The sequence below is a fragment of the Anopheles nili genome, chromosome 2, assembly GCF_943737925.1.
Source record: "Anopheles nili chromosome 2, idAnoNiliSN_F5_01, whole genome shotgun sequence".
In the NCBI taxonomy this organism is placed as follows: domain Eukaryota; kingdom Metazoa; phylum Arthropoda; class Insecta; order Diptera; family Culicidae; genus Anopheles; species Anopheles nili.
Window position 1 is genome coordinate 28,272,610 of NC_071291.1, and position 20,921 is coordinate 28,293,530.

The 20,921-nt window shown below is 48.1% G+C and overlaps 1 protein-coding gene across 1 annotated transcript; it reads left to right on the plus strand.

Annotated features, from left to right (window-relative positions):
- Window positions 1–207: 207 nt before the first annotated feature.
- Window positions 208–18,965, plus strand: LOC128720758 (mucin-5AC). Its single transcript, XM_053814456.1, has 7 exons — window positions 208–330; window positions 8,572–9,844; window positions 10,065–12,261; window positions 12,714–13,372; window positions 13,455–15,572; window positions 15,660–17,064; window positions 17,113–18,965. Exons 3-7 carry the CDS (start codon window positions 10,107–10,109, stop codon window positions 18,963–18,965), a joined length of 8,190 nt encoding a protein of 2,729 aa, XP_053670431.1. The 5' UTR covers window positions 208–330; window positions 8,572–9,844; window positions 10,065–10,106.
- The last annotated feature ends 1,956 nt before the right edge of the window (window positions 18,966–20,921 follow it).

Genomic DNA, 20,921 nt, shown 5'->3' on the forward strand with positions numbered 1-20,921 from the left:
TGAAAAAAATTAAACCTTCAGTATAAAAACAGTTCAAATTATTAATTTTTCCATACAACTGATTTACTGTTCAACTTTATTCAAAATTTCAACGATTCCTTAATTTACGATGAAAGTCAAATGACTGCATAACTCAACTCGCTACCGTTATAGACGCAGAGTCATTCCTGTCATTTCGACAAAAGGATACATCCGTCACAATCAACAGAATTTTGGTCGACTTGGAAGCGAAGAAAAAAGAAAGACGAAGGTAGTGAAAAAATGGATGTGAGACAAAAAATGGTCAGCAGCAAGAGGAATAGTTAGATTTAAATAAGATTGAAGAAAAAGGTAAATGTTAAAACCTTGTCCAAGTTCCGATAGACGAAGCCGATTAAGAGCTTTTACAAATACAAAATTGTAGGCTAGCGCGAAAGTGTAATGAAGCGCCAGCGTTTTCCTCTAGTGTAATGGGACTCGAGTTTGTACGGAAGGGGATTGAAGTGGCCCATGCAAAGTGCGTACCTTGTGTAGGATATAGTTTTCGTCGGTTTTTCAAGATTACTGTGCTTAAGCGACATCATTGTCTAGTCACGTTGTAAAAACGCGAATACTTTCAAGCAAATGATTAAATGTAACCGAACGTAACATTGGTAACCTGCTCGTGCACACGGCAGCACCATGGCCAACAACGCCAACATGTGAGGAGAAAAGGTCCATGTTCAGGCAGTAGTAGGTTCCTTTGGGTGGTGTGTTGAAAATTTCTTCCCCCCCATTAATGAACGCTTCTAGTGTGCACATGTCCAAGGACAGATTACGATTGCCCTGGAAAGCAAATCGGAATATCATCGTCGCGTTATTTGCGACACACGTTACATCGTTCCGGCAGTGCCGACCTTCGTAACCAAGCTTTTCCGCTCATGCGATCGACACGCGCCCTAAGTGTCCGATGCTGTGGTTTTGCATCCTCTAATCGCAACACAGACCAGGACCTATCGCTTTGTTGCGCTTTCTGCTTTGATGACACATCTGCATACACGCAACGCCAACACACACTTTCAGTACATTAAGTCATCCATTTAAACGCACTTCTACGCACGTAGCGGATCAATGTAGTGAATGGTTGGCCTGCGTGGACAAGGCAATTCGTACCAGCGGGGCAGATTCACGAGATTGTACTCCAACGCATTGTTATAGCGAAAAAGACCAATCCACCACATTCATATGTGAGCTTTTTTTTATCATCTCGCGTATAGAAGTTGAACACTCGTTGTAAACGATTAGCGATACTCCCACAGCTAGAGCATTCTAGCAATATGTGCGCGGTTGTGCCCTTTCATGAGCGCAAACCAGTTTTGCAGCAGCTGATCGGTGGGCTGGAATTTCCTGAAACCCCACTGGCGTCGAAACTTTCTAATATCCAACTTGGCGCGCTATTTCTTGCGGTGAGCGGGTCGACCAACGGGGCCCGAAAGGTGACCAATCTGTGGGCTAGAGTACCATAGGGCTCAATCGGTGCCTCCGCCGATGGGTACTTAGAATGGGCCTAACCGCGCTCAGTCGGAGGGGATGTATTTATTTTTCTTGCCTCTGGCCACTGCTCACAGTAGCAGAGATAAACGCCTTGCCGGTTCGGGTAGGTGGCAAATAGTAAAGACGTAATATTGCTCGAGTGTGGCTGAACACGGGTCAGGTGCAAGTGCAATATGCAGTTGTCAGCGATTCGCGATTGTCGATTAAAGAGCTGTGAATCGCTAACCTGAGCGTGTGTGGCTTATAGGAACGAAAGAGAAGGAAACATAAAAAGAGAAAGAGAACAACAAACAGAGTGGTGGTGTAAAAATGCATAACAAAATAGAAAGCATATCGAAAATCTTTTAAATTTTTACATTTTTCTCCCCTGTGTGGCAGAGCCGCATAGAAACTGTACTGTCAGAGGAAAATGGGGATAATTTTCCCATAGAACACCCGACTTGGCTGCACCCGCACTGCGAGAGGTGCATTCCACGCTCACAATAGCTGTTTCTGCATTCTCTTTCGCTCTTTCACGCGCACCTAGTGTCAGTGCTAAAAACAAAACATGCCACTTGCAACACCTCTCACTCCCGTTGATAAAATGCAACCGTGCTGTCTCTGTCGCTGCACCCCGTATCGCAGTAACCGCTGGGATGGGTGAAAGAAAACGAACAACGTGTGTCTCTTTTCTCTCTCTCTCTCTTTGACATACTTACGCGCGCGCTAGTACATGCGTTTTCTCCTTCTGGCACAGGCGAGAACTACGCATTCGCTGGCGGATTTAATGTTTTACTCTCCACTCAACCGACCCCCGGTGCTCCACCGATCGTTCTTGTGCATCCCACAACAGTGCAACTGCAGCTGAGAGCGATACGCGCGCGAGAAGCTGCCGTCCGCTGAATCAGTAAGCAGTGTGCAACTGCAACTCTAGTGCATATTGCAGCGCTGTCGACGGTATAGTGCACACACGGCAGGCAAGCGCGATTTTTCCCCCTTTTTGCTGTGATAACGTGTAGTGGGCGTGTGTGTGTGCGTGCGTGTATGTGACCTACGTTTTTTTGCTCCGTGCAATTTGATGGTGTGTAGTTGGTGTTGATAGAAAAATTCAAATTCAAAGGTGCGTATGATCCTGCTTCCTGCCAAAGAAGCTGTCCGAAACGTTGAGCTGCCTTTTTTTTTATTCTACCAAACGCCAATATGTGCTCCATTATGTCGACCATCAGATCAAAGTCCACACCGGACCAGCAAAGGGATTAGTTTGGCGTCATCTCCACGTCCCACAATTCCATGCCAGCAGCATCAGTCAAAAATGTGCAATCGAAGGACCACCCTGTGTGTTTCGAAAGGGGCATTGGTACATTTTGTATGTTGTTTCATTTTTCTCCCTCTCCTCGCACAGCAACGGTGTGTTATACTATTCTTGTGCCACATTTAAGCCCATCCTTTATCACCGTCGGAAGGCAGCATTTGTGTGTTGTCGTACGAATACTCCTCCTACGGCCCTGCACGTTTTCTCCGATCCAAATCCCAAAAGCCCGCGGGCTGCCTGCCAAAGCTTGATCCTGGCTGGGTTTGCTAACCACCGCGAGAAGTTGCTGGACCCATCGAACGTGAAACAAAGTGTGATATAATCATTTGCAATTGCAGTTCGCGTGTCGCTGCTCATTCGCCTGCAGGCGCGCGCGGACAAGTGTGTGCGTTCGCTTCGACGAATTGCTTTCCGTTGCCTTCTCGCTCTCTTTAAATCTCTCTATCTCTCTCTGTCTCTCTCGCTCACTCTGGCTCTTTCTCTCTCTCTTGATGGATGCAACTGCATGCAGTAGCACACACACACACACACACACGCGCGCAAAGTTACGAGGCGAGCTTCCGCTGGCCGGAGAGGAGTTCTGCAACAGAATCGCGTCGGTTTTAGCAATCACGCAAAATCGTGAAGCTACTTAGATGGACTGTGATTAGACGTGGTGAGAAGTGTGCTGATCGTCCCGTTCCATTGGCACCGGCAGGTGATTGTGGTGCGGTGGTATAGAAGTGGTGGCCCCTATTACTGTGCCGTGTGGGCAAGAGAAGTTGGGTGAGAAATATTAAAATGTGTCCTCGAAATGCATCCCCCGTAAGTGCAGTGTAGCCGGTGCATCGCAGGCTGCCAGTTTAACGCACTCCGCGAGAAGATTGTGTGTGTCGTTTTTGTGGTTAAAATTCGGTTTCAGGAAACCGTTGCTATCGTTTAAATTAGTTCACTGTGTGTCACTTGGTGGTAAGTCAGAAGTAAAGTCATCAGTTGTGCCGCACACGCGTGCTTATCCGCGCGTACCTATATCCCAACCGCACGTGTGTGCGATAATGACAGCGCGAACCGATTGATTCTCCCTTGGTGCAGTCGTATGTGGGCGCGTGTGCTTGTGTAGTGAAGGGATTAGTAGACTCGGTGCGCATCGATCTTCCACCGATCGTGGGTGAGAGAAAGAGAGAGACTTGACAGTGTCCTGGCAGGCGCAAAACGTCATTGCCAATTCCGGTGAAGGTGAGGTAGCGTTAAATCGGTGAATTAGATCGCGACCACCACTGCCAAGATCGTCTGCTCTTGCAATTTAACGAACTACTAAATTTTTTCCTTCTACTTTTACCACATTGTAGTAAGCACAGGTCGTATAGCGCAATTTCCCATTTTTTTAATTTCGCATAGTACTTTGGAAATTCAAGTTACACTGTTGCTTTTACTGAAGAAAGATGCTGATCCCGCGCATCTAGGGTTTGTTGCTTATTTCGTTTTCCCAGTAATCGCCAACGTAGATTAGAGCCTATAATACCGTGCAGGCAATTACGTACGGTGAAATATCGTTTTTATGTGCGCTAATCCGCAATCGTAAGTGAGGAAAAAAAATGAATAGGAAGCATTATTTTGCGACAGAGAGCAGAGCAAAAGGGGCTACCAAGTAATTGTTTTAAAGAGCCGCTAAAACGCTCCTGTAAGTTAAAGACATACGGAAAGGACGAAGAAAAATGAAAGAGAGAAAAAGCAAACGAGAGCAAATGATATCTTCCGGATATCTGACAGCGAGTGCGAGAAAGAGTAGAGAACAAAACAAAAACAATCATCAGCAGGCCTCCTCTCCCCCCTTCCATGCATTCCCTTCCGGTTGTGTCCTTTTCCATTCAACGCCTGCTCAGTTACGTTTACGCGTGTAGCGTACGTTTCGCGTGTGCTGTCCCTCTGCGTATTTCCTACGCGAGCCGCTCACAAGTCACATGGCGTTTCCGATTCCAGCAGAAGGGTGCTGGCGTTATTTGCGCACGCAAGCGATTTGCTCTCGAACGTTGGCGTGCCTTGCGTATCCGCAACATCGCCTACGTTCGTTCATTGAGCAATTTTTTGGAGGCAAAATACGGCATTCGTGCATCGAAGCTAACCACGGCGCAGCACGTGGTTGGGTTGTATGGACGGACCGTTATCGTTGTAGTGAAGAATTATAATGTAAATAGTGAAAGAATTCAAATGCACATTTCGAGTATGTCAAGTCAGCATTTTTGTTAGTCGAAGCTGTTTGAAGTCTGCCTTGCTAAACTCTCAGCGGGATGAAGCGTATATACGAAGAATGCGCGATGACTTTGATTGATCGTTTCAGTTCGGCGAATTTGATAATGTTAATGTGATGTGGTTTGATAATATTGATTACGGATTCCTGTAGTGGCATATTAGATTTCACTCCATTCGTAAAAAAGAAACATTGAATGTTCCCATGCCATTGTACTTTCGAAAATACGAATTGTTGCGTAATGTAAGCCTGAAATTTAAATGACTTAATCTTGTAATACGATTTCCTCACTTTTTTCGTCACTATCCAACCAAACGGTGTCAAAAACAACGTTCAGGTAATACAGAATTTTGCATCTTTTGTACTACGAAAAATACATTCTGTCACGCAAGGTCATTCGAAAAATTGAAACTTGAAATATGAGAAAACATTGTCGGCTCAAACACAATCCTTGAATCCAATGTCACATGAAACCATTGGGCCCAGCACCGTGGTGGATGCATGCAAGCTTCATTTGAGTTTTTCCCTTGTATTACGCTTGCTAAAACACAATCCAAGTGATCTGACCTTAGGTCCAAGGGAAAAGAAAAAAAATAGAGAATAAATTGCTATCGAAAATACGTTCCCAAGTAACAAAGCTCCCCAGCAGCAAGCTTTGTGCCGCATGAGAACGAACCTTCGAAGGACCCGCTTCCTGCCCATCGGGCGTGTCCGGTATGATCGATGACCTCTCCCACACGAGCGTGGTAGGAAATTGTTGCAGTAAACCTTCCGGTTCGAAAGCAACTATCCACCATCGTGTCATGGCGTACATTACAGCAAGAAAGGGTCATAAAGCCGTGCAAACCCAAAGGGACGCTGCAATTAGTGACATGCGATCGAGCTTGTCACCGGACCCATGACAAAGGGGACAAGCGCGGAGAGGGGGCCATGAGTGTGGAAGTGGGTCCTTCGTGGGTAAACCTCCCCTGATCCGGATTCACGACTAGGAGTGCCGTTTCAGAAGGGCTTTTTTGTATTTCACCATTTCCGAAATACTCCGAAATGATCCGTTCTGTACGATGGTGTGAACTTTTTTCGTTTTCTTTTAACTTTTTTTATGCATACAAGCATGCCACAATCCGCAGTAACCGCTCATTATTGGATCGATAACAGCCCCGAGTATCGACGGAATCGTGGCCGTAGTTAGTAAGCGGTAATTTCGACTAGCCTTCGGGCAAAAAACGGCCGTACTTCCCCATAACGTGCCAAGAGACAGCCGGGAAAAGGGTGTGTTTGGTTCACCCTTACTGTAAAATGGCCGCCTGCTTGTGGGTGCATGTTTGTTATTGTGATTTGCGACAATAAGCAGTGCCATCAGATTGTCCCGAACGTTTCAGGCGCGCTGATAGTAATATGCCCTCCAGATAGTATACGAAATAATGGGCTAGACATAAGTGCCTAGACTGGGTAGACATTAAACTAAACAAAATGTTGATTTCTTTTTTTTTCTTCACACGAAAACCCTAATTAAAGGCATATTTAATGACACTTGTGAAGAATGCACGTTCGCTAATTTAGGAATGCAAATGGTCAAAGTCTGTTCAGCTTGTTGGCGCAACTGGTAGCGTTGTTATTTGAGGTGGACGTGCAAACGAAACGGGGCTCGTACGGATGTATAATTAATTAACCATTCGTTTCAAAAGAAACGTTCAAACATGGTGGAACTTTATGCCATATAGCTACAGTCCCTGTGGGGCTTTTTTTATACATTTCGTCATCACATCTCGCGTAAAGTTCCCCTAGCGCGTTGACTTTGTTCTTCTCGGTTTCCTAGTAAACCCCGTAAGTCATCTGTCGCACGATTGTCAAGGGAATTCGGACGCGTTTATGCCACATGCATCAAAAACTGACCGATTTGCGTAGGTTTGGGAGAAATTATTCTTGAGATGACGTGATTCGTTGATGAAATGCACTTGACATTGCACACACCGATAAGCGTATTTACGTACATTTTTTTTTCTTTCCGCGCACATAGTGCATTTATATTTCCAACTACAAAGACAACCACCCGTTGTGTGTATGGACAGTTTCATGAAGCGAGCGGCTAGTTGATGACATCATACCGTTGTTGAGCAATCCGAGAACGTGGGCCTCTCATCATTATCTCCGTTCGTGTGTTTTGTTTTCGCGTGCCAATTCCATCTGCTTACTGGCGAAGCTTTCAACGTCCGTCATTCCAGCTTTGATTGTGTCAAAAATTGTATACCGGTTGCAGCGTAAGCTTGCCAGATGCTTCCTTTCGTAGACTCTCCCTGGTCAGCTCTCTTCCTGACCTACGAGACGAAGTGCAGAATGGGGAGTTTGGGTTTTTGTTTTGTGGGACAAACCGATCACCACACAGCAAACAGGTTTAAAGCTTCCCGGTTGATACCGCGCCATCTTGCCCTTCTCGGCAGCCTGCCTGAAACGGAAAATTGTGTAGCGGCCTGTGTGCTGGCAGCATTCAGTTGTAGAAACGTTTCTCATGCTCTCCCGCACACAACTGTGGCGATCATATGTTCGATGTGGATGTTTAAAAAAAAAAAGAGCACTCGCCGCAGCGACAACCTGCTTTTTTCTGTGCCTCTTTTTCCTCTTGCTATTTGTTCTGCTACTTCCCTCGTGTCGATTTCTTTGCACCGTTCTCTAGCGCGCTCGCTTGCTCGTAGGATGAATTGTGAAGGATGTTGAGCGGCGATCGGAGCAACCTTTTGCTCTGAATCACAATCAGCTGTCGGGTTGGTTGGTGGCGTGCAAATCACGCGAAAATAAAGACAAATCATTTCATTTTATGCACGCAGGTGCCCATGTGTGTGCGTGTGGAAGCGTAGAGGTAGTTTTATCAGCGAACAATCTGCTGCAGGAAGTATGGATTACACCGTGTAGGATATTGATGGGCGGTTGAGTGGGATTCTTTAATTAATCCATTGCACGCCATGTTCGGCTGGCATCTATATCGCCGCAAACGATATCTGATGCTGGATTTGACACCTACCGTGATGGTATGAGGATCTAATGCACATGTGGACATCTATCGAGGAAGAAGAACACACTCAAGTAGTGTTCTAGAGTCAGTATCATTCTCGATATTACACTCACGTCAATGACTGGGCGGCTCCATGCGTAAACGAACTTGGTTAAAGAAAAAACGACACTTTATCATTGCTTCGACAGCTAAAAGTCGTGCGATATTATGACTTAGATAATAGACAACGCACTTTGTGGTCTCGCATCGTAGAATGCTATGGTCTTAAATAAATTTGAACAAAGCAGAAAAAGAACAAGAACAAAAAGTGTGAGAACATAAGAAGAGGGTTTTCCAAAGTACGGGCCCGGTATGCTCGGTCATCTGTGAGTTGTCATCAGCAGGAGTATACTCCTTTTTTCAGATGTTCATAAAGATTTTTTTTGTATGAGGCTTTATTTACAATACACGGATTGCCTCGCGTACCAGCTTATTCAGTTCAGTTTTCGTTTTGCTCAACGAGCGCTCTTTATGTTTTTTTTTTCATTCGCACAGGCAAAGGCTGACACGGTTTTTCTGATACACGAAGGCGTACATGCATGCGGGGAGACACATCAACAAAGGACTCGACAACCAGCGGCACAACCGAAACTGAATTGAGTAGATGAGCAATACAACTTGAACGGAGTGAATCAAACATTGCAGCAGTTATCTTACAAAAAAAAAGAATTCTTTGAGCAACTTGCGTGTGATGTTGTTGTTGCATTAAAATGGCGGAAGTATGAGAGATCGAGATCGAAGTAGTAAAAAAGAAAAAAACACAACATAACCCGATCGATAGCAGGTGTCCAATGTGAAGCAAAAAAAAAAGCGGAACGAACGTTTATCGAGCAGCGTCGCGAATGGTGCTGCGATTACGCTGATAAGAGATCAGCCAAACGTGTGGTTTTTCTTTTGTATACGCCGTCCTAACCAGTGGATTGATCGGTGCCGGTGCAGATTACGGCAGGCTTCCTCTTGCGATCCGATCGGACGCGAATGCAGTCCTGCGGAGGAAGCAAACAGAACCACAAGCAATCCCAAACACCGAAAACGGCACTTACTTCAACGGGAAAGCAAGAAGATACATTATTCTAACGGCGGCGTCGGTGTGTCTGTCGAGTGACTAAGGCGCTGGCCGCGTAAACGAACGGTGGCGGCTGTTTTTTTTTTGTACAAGGTGCTTTGCTGAAGCAGCTGCGCGGCAAAACGGAAAAGTTACTCAATCTGTAGCGGACGGCTGCACGCTCATTTTTCGTCGTGAGAAAATAAAACCACACACAACAAACACACGTCATTCACCAGTGTAAAGTAGATACAACAAAAAATCAACTCGACGTTAGCTGGCGCAGCTCCTTCTAACAACAGACATAAACGAACGGCAGCGGAACCGAAGGTGATAAGCTATAAAAAAAGAAGAAAAAAAAAACAGAGAATAAATACGGATCAATCCGGTCACCAGCAAACGAGTAAAAAACAAGCATACATCAATTAATAAACAACAACTGCCACCCACAAACAAACGGACTAGGTGGGGACTAGGTGAACAAATTTGGATCGCTACGCGAGTGAGTTTTGCCTCAAGAACGAGCGAAAAGAGATGCAAAACAGTGGTACATAGAACAGATGATTGCCGGTTTATATTTAGCCGTTCCTGGTTACTAAAATTAACCTCAAAGGGCTGTCGGGAGCTGTCCAAACGGGGACGACGAAGCGTTAGAACATAAAATCGCAACGTCTGGTTTTATTGCAATAAACAAAAGAAGTACAACCGAACTTTGGAAACCCGGTAAGTGGCTATGCAGACGCAGATTGCGATTATATGAAATTAGTTCATGTTTGCTGGCAAATCATCTGATGCGAGAATTGGTTGGGCCAAATGTTTGAAATAACTCGCATTCGTAGCAACCGTATAGTACGTTTTAGTGTCGTTTTATTTATCTTCTTAATGTTCCCTATTCATGTGTAATTGAGTAATTAAAAAAAATTACCCTATCCCACGCCACCAGACCCGAAACCTGTACGAGCGGTGAGGAAAAGCTGTTGGGAAAATGAATATAGATTCAACAAGCAAGACACCAGAACAGGAAGAGCAGAACCAGCAGCAGCTATCGACGGTGACGGAATCGACTACGGCGGTGCTGGCGTTACTAATTTCTCCTTCTTCACCGTCGTCGACGTCCACGGTTTCACCGACGGCATCATCGATTTCGAAAAACAGCAGCACCGACGAAGTCGACGAAACCACGGCAGAAGCGGAACCGCATTCCGAAAAGAGCATCACAGCAGCACCCGCACATAGCGATCATGAGGAGGAACCACTACTAAGAGCATCCCCGCAGGAGATCGTACAACGACGCGATGAAGGCCATTACCATCATGCTAACAGCTCTGTGCGGCAGCACGAATGCTATCAACGATCGTCACCCGAAGCGCCTGGTGCGGAGACTTTGCTATCCGCATGCGATCCATCGAGCGGGACGATGACAGTAACTACGTCGACAGGTGATTCGTTGGAAACGTCGGAAACGTCGGAAACGACTACACTGCGGGCCCAGTGCGAAAACGTGACCACCGAAATACGGACTATCGATTTAGACACCCCAGAAAGTCCTGCCGCTCCTGCCACCCACAGCCGGTCAGAAGGGGTGCATCAGGTGGCGCAGGACGACTCGTCGCTGGGGACGGCGACGAGGCACGACACGACCACGGAAGCCTTATCACCACAAACACCCACGCACCCGTTGTCATCGAGCACGAGTTCATCCGTTTCCTCAACGCCTTCGGCCGGGGAAGACCAGCGGCTGCCGGTTGTGCCCGAGGAGGAACCGCACGAGGAATACGATACAGCGCGAGCCGTGGCTGCCAACAATAATATTCCGCTCGAGGATGATCTTCTCGCACGGCGGCCGGTCAGCAGTAGCGGGTGCATCAACGACCGCTTCAACAACAACAGCAAGCGCAGTGACAGTGACACTCAACTCGCAGGTGACAGTACGCAGGCGAAGGTTAGCAACAGCAGCAGTGACAATGATGCGACCGCGGACTGTACCATCGTCGACCATGTCTTGGAGGAAGGCGTCCCAACGTCTGCCGCAGCACTCGCAACCGAAATAGCACTGGGACAAGGCGAAGGAAGTGATGCCGCCACCGCCATAATGACCCCCAGTGATGAGCCGACAGCGGCGCAACTGCGCACCACCACCACCGACCAGGCCGATGTTGTAACGCAAGAAGACAAACCCACCAGTGAGTCCGCAACAGCAGCAGCAGCAGCAGCACCGATAGAGATAGTACAAACGTTACCGATCGAAACGACGGACTACACCACTACAGCGAAGCGGCAGTGCGACATAATTATCACCGGTGCAGCGTCGACCGAGTCGACCGTGACTGTCGAAGATGACGATACGGAAGGTGCGACCGTGGCGGCTCGGCGTGCGGAAGACGAACCCACCAATGCCAGCGGCCCGGCGGACGGTGTCGTAGGATCGTCGCCATCTTTCTCGCTGACCTCGGTATCCTCCTCATCCACGGCTACGTTTACCTCGCGGACATCTTCCTCCTCGTCGTCCTCGGCGGAGGCGTCGCCAGAAGCGTTGGCTGAAGCTCAACCAAAGCGACCGAGCGCAGCGGACGTCGCCAACCAACCACCAGTAGACAATCGACAATTTTGTGATAGCTCGTCCAAAGGACACTCCCTTGACAGCGAAGGGCCTACCGATGTACTGCAAGCGCAAGCGTTACCGCGATGTTCCGCCATGCTTGGGCCCGCAGGTGCACCGACGACCTGCACCGGCGAGGACGAATGCAGTGGCGCTGTTGGTAGTTTTGCGCGTGTTCCGCCAAACGCACGTCCGCTTACGCTAGCCGAGGAACTGTCGCAAGCAGCCGCAGCTTCTTTGTTACCATCGTCGTACGTGGCTAGTACAACATCCTTAGCAGTAGAGACACCACCGCCGGCAGTCGCAGATGTCCTACCAAAGAGTGCTGCCGGTACAGCAGCAGCGGTAGCCAGCGTTCGCCATCGTAGTACGTCGCCTGTTTTGCATAGTAGCTTGAAGAAACCGAATAGAATGGGTGTTGCGACCGGTGCGGGAGCAGCCACAGCGACCACGGGCGGCGAACCTAGGCGACGAGTTTCGTTTCCTAAGGACGCCCAACTTATTACTGGCTATCTGGATCCGGTTAATCCTTGGGCATCCAGTGAGTATTGATTTTCGCATGTTCGAACAGGCGTTTCGTATCCATGTTGTATAGTTACACGGCAACCCCTAGAAATGGGTTTCTAAAACTGTTTTAAGATTGTCTCTAACGATAACCAATTGCTCAAAAGTACAATAATTCTTGCAATTCAATAAGTGTAGCGTATTCTCGTTATGAATGTACATGAATGCAATAAAAATCGCTGTAGGTACATTACCGTTTCAATTGCGTAAAAACGTGCTAAAAATTAATCATTTTTCAGAAGAAAATAGTAATTGTGATGCAGGAAAAATGTACTATTAAAATGTAAGATCTTATTTAACATTTTTCACCTGTAAGTCAGCCGTAAGGGGTCAAAGAAAAAACAGTTTTAAGCCAGCTTTGGTAATGAAACTTTTGAAGCCCGTTTGTCATATAAACTCATATTTTTTTCTTCTACCTACCTTTGATAGTTTCAATATGCGAAACACCGGAACTTCTGGAGCTGTACCGCAATTCCTGCAAGCGACATAACACTAGCCCTCTCAGTACCATCCTAGACCATCTGCAGTCGATTGACGTCACGAAGGGACGTGTGTCGATGCTCTCGTTAAAAGATCAACATTTGAGCTACAGCGGTTGCGAAGCATTGGAGGAAATTTTCAAGCACGTTCAGTATCGATGCATTGACTTGTCGCACAGCGGTTTGGACGACGTTACCGCGAGCGTAATGTTCGACATCATTGAGTACTACGAGGCAGCCAACGAGCTCGACATATCAGACAACCTGCAGATGTCGAGCAAAAGCTGGACGGCTTGTATAAACATGATCAAAAAGAGCCAGGCACTGAACGTGTTGATCACTCGTGGGCCCACGATATCGGACTATCAGGTAACGAACCTCGCAAAGGCCCTAAATACCTCCGCTATACACACGCTGAAGCTGGAACACTGCGTGCTGAGCAAGCAACCAATCTCGTCGCTTTGCTCCATGCTGAAGCGCAACACAGTATTACGGGAGCTCTGGTTAGCCCACAATGAGCTGATCTGCGAGGACGCACAACATATAGCGAATCTGTTGCGGACGAACTTTTACATTCAGCTCATCGACATATCTAACAACAAAATTGGGGTAGGTGTAATGTTATACGACGCGGTCACGTGCGAGATGGTCATTCGGGTAAAACTTATGCTTCTCTTGTTTCTTTTGCCAGGACAACGGTGTTGAGGACATCGTAAGCGCGATTGTAGAGCAATCGGTCTACTTCAAGAACGTGCAAGAAAAGAAACGCAAAGGCAAACTGAACCTTACGGATTTATCGAGCAGTTTGCATAAAATCAACAGCGGAAAGAATTACTCCTCTCAGCGATTACGATCGACCGATTCACTGTCCACAGCTGCGGAGACCGATCTGGATTCGTCACCCTCGTCCTTCACTCTCACGCCCCCCATTACGCCACCATCTACTCCCGCGCTACCGTCGGTTGAGGCATCCGCAGAAGAGATGGAAAACACCAGCAACGGCATAGGCAGCAAACATGACGCATCTTTCACATCAAATGCGACCGCAATGTATACGACGCAGCAGCCTGACAACGACGAAATGAACCCACCACTTCAACCACCATCATCATCGCCACTAACTCCGCCAACATCCGACGCTGTTGTTCCACCGAACGCGAATCTAGTGGAAATGAGTACAAAAAATAGTGTAAGTCTACAAACAATTAGTGATAGAGAGAAGCTCGATGCGACGGTGTCACGTCCTGCGATGGTGACGCCCGAGGAGGAAGCACTGATGATGTCCTCTAGCGGTAGGGCGGCAGCGACGGTGCTGGCGGATGGTGATGATGAGAAGAAGATGAGCACCTCGGCGGAAACAGTACAAACCGATAACCAAAAATCGACTGTTAAGCGTGACGATGAAAGCTTGGCGTTTTTGATGAGCCTTGAATCTCACGCGGATAGCCCAGTGCCGCAAGCACCCAAGAAGGCTCGGCTGGCGAAGCAGGACAGCGTGTTGAGTGAGTTTGAGGCGACGTTGCAAACATCCGCAAACATGGGTGGCGCCGCGTTGCAAAACGACCAATCAAAACACCAAACGGGGGCTAGAAATCTTTCCACGGTGCCCACAATTGCTGATGCGGCGGTTGCCAAGGACTCCGCACGACCAATAACAAGTTTAATGGAAGAAGATGTGACTGAGGTGTGCGCCGATTACGACGACGATGGTAGCAATTTGAGAATTTCCGAGGAGAATCTCTTCGTCGATCTCGGGATACCGGCGCTGTGTGATGATGAAGCGACGGAAATGAAGAGCAGCAGTCCCGCCGAATCGTCTGGTGACGTGTTCATTTCACCCATCCCACCCTTAAAGAAGGACGAGCTGCAGTTGCTGATCGAAAAATCGCAGCAAAATCCCGTACCGCATGATGTAGTGTATCCTAGCACCGATTCGACGCCCCGAGATATCGCGATGGAACCCCAACCGGTGGGAGGTGGTAGGGAAAGAAAAAGTGCCATTAGCAGTGACGAGCGTCCGGAGCCGCCGCCACCCCCACAACAAGCACCAACGGTGAGAAAGGGATCGAAAAAATCTAGTGGCAGTGGTAGCTTCGTGCTGGGAAAGGATGTACAGATGGTGCAGGTTGAAATCCGGGATAACGTACCGCTTTCGCGCTCGTTCGATTCCGTCGGTGGGGATGAATCGGACTTCGAGAGCAACAGCCCGTTCAGGACGACGGCGCCGAGCAGCTTCCCGAACGAACGATCATTCAGTTCCGAGAGCTTGAACAGTGAAACGTCGATCGATTCGAACGATTCGAAATCGAGCCTAAAAATTCACGAGTCCAAATTTGCCGCCAAAAACGGCACGCTCGAGCGGCAACAATCGAACGTGAATCGCGAAACGAATGGTACGGAGCAGGCGCAGGTTAAACCCAGCGGCTTGCAGGTTTTGGTCCTGTGGAACAACGCGATCACGCTCAACTCAGTGCGACACTTTTCCCAACTGCTCGAGAAGTCCAACACCATTGATACGCTGAACGTGGGCAGCAATCTGCTGTGCGACAACTTCGTCGACGGCATCAGTGGAAGTTTGAAGTCGAATACGACGTTAACGAATCTGGGATTGCAGGGAGCGCACCTTTCAGATAGGGGTGCAAAGGCGATGGCAGAGATAATTGAATTTGGCGGTAACGCATCACTGCAGCGGATTGATCTGCGCAACAACAACATCCAGAAAGCCGGCCTAGAGGCTTTGAACGAGTCCATGAAGTCCAACAAATCCGTAACGCGCATAGACTTGGACGACACGCCGAGGAGCATGAAGGTGAGAGCGACTTCTAGTGTGTTCACTCGTTGGCGCGTGTGCTAATAAAACACGTTTTGCTTTCCTATTTCTCTCCACCTACTGCAGGATCCATCGCTGGATGGGGTGGGATCAGAATACAGCCGGCTAGTGAACAACATCCGGGCTCAGTGTGAACGCAACAAAAATCCGCCTGGACCTAGCGAACCCGTCAACACATCGGTGAGACGCGCGAGAGCGAATTATCTGAGCTCGCGCAAAATTTCGCTTACCTGCCAGTCGATCAAAACGTCCCCCAGTGCGATCGCGGACAAGCAGCATTTGCTCGATCCAAATGGTGGGTGCAAAAAGCCAGCCGGTGGCCGTTTACGTTCCCCATTGCCCAGTCCCATTCCCTCTCCCAGCGCGTCGCCGGTGCCGAGTCCTTCGCGCAACCGCTTCCATGTTTCACGTGTGACGGACTCGACCGGCGGTGCGACGGGAGGATCCGTTTCCTCACCGTCACCCTCGTCGACAGGCAGTTCGCCCACGCTGTTTTTCCCATCGAACTCCCGGTTCCGCGTGGTGACGGTGACCGAACCGGATTCGGTGGGTACCAAGAGTGCTAACAATCCGCATCGCAGCAGCAGCACCATGAGCATGCCGGGCAGCAGCAAATCTTCGCTTTCATCAGTACCATCGACAACGATCAGTCGCCGTCCCGTGTGCAGCTCCGCACCGACACTCTCATCTTTTCCATCATCACCATTGTCACCGTTGGCTGCGGGTGTGCCAGCCGTTACACGATCAGGTGCTGCCCACCTTACATCGTCCGCACTGTTGCCTCCGGCGCATGGTAATGCGTTTAACGCAGCCATACTACAGACGCCAATGATCGCTACTTCGGGAACGGTGGCCGGTTTCGCACCTGCAATCGTAATGCCGACGCTAGCCACACTACCGCCAAACTCATCGCTACCATTAGGGATACCACAGCCATTTGCACAGCTACAGCAACCGATGCAATCATCACAATTCGTACCAATGCTTCATCAGCAGCCACAAAACTATCACTTTGTCACAGCGTTTGGGCCAGGAAACACGCCCATCCCTCTGCAGCCGATGGGCTATCAGGTTGCGAAATCTCTCAGCAACACCGATCAACAATCGCCATCGATTCCCCAGGCTACAGCTCACCACCAGCAACCGGTTCAATACACGACCCTCAGCTCGGTGAAGGTGCGTCAGACTTCCGCCGAGCCACAGCATCAACACCAGCACAGCAGCAGCAGCAACAGCACCCTGCACGATTCCGTACTGTCGTCCACCAGCATTGAGAGTCCCGATCTGGAAGTGAAGCGGTTCATGTCCGGTGGGGGCCTACTGGACGACAGCTGCTGCTCGTCCATCAGCAGCAACAGCATTGATTCGATAGATAATTCAAATTTCAACATCAACGCGTCCATCAGCTCGACTGACGAGAGTTTTGATTTTGTCGTCACCTCTCCCCCACCGGCCAATAGCACGATCGGAGGTGTCGGATCCTTGCAGAAGACAACGGAAATGCAGGCGGCAACGCGAGAATCCGCAAGCCCGAGCAGTAATGTGACCTCAACGGCATCCCTAACGCGCCCATTGGAGGAGGAAAGCACTCTTATTCCTAAGGCATCACAAGCGCCACCGACAAGGGAGTGCGATTTTAAAACCGATGCACAGATGAGTCTTTCCTCATCCAGCGTTGGGCAGCTCAACATGGCCAGCTCGCAGGAATCACTATACGATTTGAACGATTTATCTGGATCTTCAAATTCGTCGCTGATGGTGGTGAATGCGATGCCTACAGCGAAGACCGTTACCTCAACTGTGCTCACGGCATCTTCGAATGCTAATCCCATTGCCATTTCCACACAAAAGATGAGTTGTCCGGCGGTGAGTACAGCAAGCAATTCAAACGAGAGTACTCTTACGTCGAACAATAATTTAGAGAAGGAACCGGTGGTTAAAACGACAAACGAGAAGGCACCACGTGTTCGGAAGACCTCGTGGATTCTTGGCGGGAACGTGGGTGCAAGTGGCAAACACGCCGACTCCAGCTCCAGCGGAGGAAGCACCCCCACCCCAAGCGGTGGTAGCGGGTATCCGCCTGCAATCGAAAAATTGCTCAGCATCTTTAACCCAAGCAGTTTATTCTCGTCGAACAAAGGTACTTCTTCTGCTAGTCCGCCTCCAAGCGCTGCACATGAAGCTTCCAGCGGAGGATCTCAACCACCGTCACGTAAGGAGAGCCCTATGGGGGGTCTATTCTACTGGGCGCATCATAACACGGGTAACAGCAATAATACCAGCCCGACTAACGCTTCGAATGCGAAGAAGTCGGACGAAGACCGAGCGGTACTCAAGGTAAACGTTTCGCCTGAAACGACGCTTACACCTCAGCAACTGCAACCGCTGCAAAACCAGGTCCAGGCTCAGGCTCATGCTCATCATATGATGGCCCCAGGTCATCAGCACGTACAGCAGCAACAGCAGCAACAACATCAACAGAGTGCCGAACATATGCCTCCTGAACTGAAGGTGGAAATGAAGGAGAACATCTCACCAGAAAACACGATCACCAACAAACTGTTGCTATCCTCAAATTCATCTTCCGTGGCCGGTGGCACATTAGCTAGCACGGATGCTGCCATCGTTTCGGTTATAACGAGTCCAGCAGCGTTGGGAAATGCATCCGTTGGTATGGCCGCTGGTGCCGCTCTCGCTGCTTCACCACACGTGAAGGTCATTTTTCAACTCGGCGGCGACTACGACGAATCGGAGGATGATATTGATACGCTTACGAACAAGTACGGTAACCATCCGAGCGTTGGTGCTGCAGCTGCCACTGGTGGAATCCACTATTACGGTGGTAGTAATCCAAGCGGACCCAACAGTTTGCTGGGTAGTACGACGAGCAACAGTAGCGGTATCAGCATTGGCAGTGGAACTAGCACCGGTGAAAGTGGTGCAGTTGCTTCACCATCGCCTAGCGCGGGCAGTGGACAGTCAGCCGCGTCGGATACCGTGGTAGTGTTGAGCCACCTAGGACAGTTGGCACGGGATTCACTGAGTATGTTCAAAAACCCAAGTCTTACATCACAGGATTCGTTTTCAGTGCGGTCGCTGGATTCGCTGACTGAGATGGCAGCAGACGGAACGGCAAATACGGTCTTAAACCTACAGGCGAAACCAGCACCACCATCATCCCCGTTGGGCAATGTTTCGATACAGTCCGACGAAGCGGCAGCCGTGCGTTCAACGCTGCTGACACCTTCGTCGGCAGGACGAAACGTTGCGCCTTACACTCCTGTTGAAAATTTGTCCACACTATCGCAACCTTTGCCGCAGATGGCGCCATCCTTACCAACACCATCGACTGACAGAAAAGAAACTCAATAGTGTGCGTATGAAAGGAGCGAAAGGATATAGTGGCGGTACTTAGCGAAGGTTCCATACCGATCCATCTTTGTGTCTATCAAGATTGTTTCTGCTTCGACTGTTCCATTCATTCTTTTAACGTTTTGTTACTATCGATAAGTATCAAACAGGGCCGATGTATCTAATTATTGTTGTTTGTTGTATCCACGCGAGCAAAGACATGAACAATCCGACATAAGCCATAGTATCGATCGTCCCTATCTCTATCTGGTACAATTTATCACTGCTGCGCAGTTGCAAGCTGCTTTAACACAAGCCACTGGTTCGTGTTTGGTTTTCAACTAACCCAAATGTTTTACAGTTTATTTCTGGCAAACTGGTTTGCTTTTAGACGTACGCTGAGGGCTTAAAGTGCTGTCGTCCAGCTCGGGGCTGATCAAGTGGCTCCAGAATGAGCCGAACGATGTCATGCGTTGAAAGTACTGATTTGAAGAATCATATTTCTTGCTCTATGTTCGATTGCATACATCCTACCCCAGATTTATCGATCGATGTGTTTGCTTGCTCCCGTTACTACCGATCTTTCAGTCTACTGATAAAGAAACATGATGTGCCTTCTTGAATAATTGAAACAATTTAATCATTAACTGAATAATTGAACATAACACGACACAACTAATGTAACAGGCAACAAAATGTTGACCGTCGTTCCAGATGGGTTAAAAGGCGAGTTGGGAGTGTGAGAGATAGAGAGAGAGCACTTGGCAAAAGTGATACATAAAACAAACAAACAAAAATACATCGGATCGATGTACAGCGAATGCGTTATTGGAAGAACAGCAAACTTTGATATACTATACTTGACTGAATAGCATATATAGATTAACATAAAGCGAGCGTGTTTAACCCATAGTTATGACTGAAGCACGAGTGGGCAAGGCAAGATTGGACAACATTTACATGAATTAAGCAGCAGATCCCGTCGTCGGGCGTGCGTTGGTGCTTTTTTGGCACTGTTCGGTTTACGGTATCGTTTCTTTGCACCTTGTGATAGCGCATTGCTGGATGCTGAGCTGGTTTTACATTATGTTCGGTTTCTCTCTCGAATGCATATTACCATGGCGGAGAACATCCCGAACAAATGTTTATTTAAAACGGCTATTGGTTGATAAGGTTGTGATTTGGTTTGATCGGCATTTGTGACAAGTATGAGTACGGAAAAGACGATAATCGATACCGTTGGACGCATTTCGAGGTACGATCCTTATCGAAGAAATGTACCAGCAAGTAGCACAAATGAACTCTTGAATGGGCAGGATACTATGGGTGCACTAATTTTGGATGATCGTTTAAAGATCAGTCAAGCTGAACGATTTTATTGAAGGAAACGGTTCATAATAATGAATGAAACAGCGCAATGTGTACAGTATCGGCGTCTGTTTTTTTTTAGTTTTTGTTGTAGCTGTTTTACAAATTCACACGTGATCAAGCAAGTATGCAGATTGAGATAGAGGATTGCTATTTTTTGGCAACGGTCGATTTGGCTTGCAGCCGAGCCCTCGAGTTCGCGGATTACTTTGCTCGGATGAATAAAAAAAAATGCTCACACTAACGTAGCGCAGATAAAGTCCTGTACTGGTGAAGGTTTTGCGCTGTGGTGTAGCTACGTCACACGACGTCCTCTAAACGTCGGATACTTGGCAGCGATCGGTGATTAACTAATTATTCATGGCTTGCGCGCGCGGAAACACTTCGACAGCAACAATCAAGATGATGCTCATTGGCAAATTTGTTTTAATGTTTAGAACTTTATTTCAAAATTCAATGTTACGAGCAAGCTAATGTGTAAACGTTACTAATGATCAAATACTTCGAATGCTGAAGTTAAGTGTGTAGAGGTGATTGCGGTAGTAATTGCACGAAACATAGGGCAACACATTTTGATTTGCCAACAAGGAAGAACATGAAAGTTTACTA

Bases quoted from the DNA above. Each gene is read 5' to 3' on its own strand.
- LOC128720758 (XM_053814456.1), top strand. From the start codon at position 10,107: ATGAATATAGATTCAACAAGCAAGACACCAGAACAGGAAGAGCAGAAC. The intron at 12,262-12,713 runs GTGAGTATTGAT...TACCTTTGATAG, and splicing joins GGTTAATCCTTGGGCATCCA to TTTCAATATGCGAAACACCG. The intron at 17,065-17,112 runs GTGTCGGATCCT...CGGCAACGCGAG, and splicing joins GGCCAATAGCACGATCGGAG to AATCCGCAAGCCCGAGCAGT.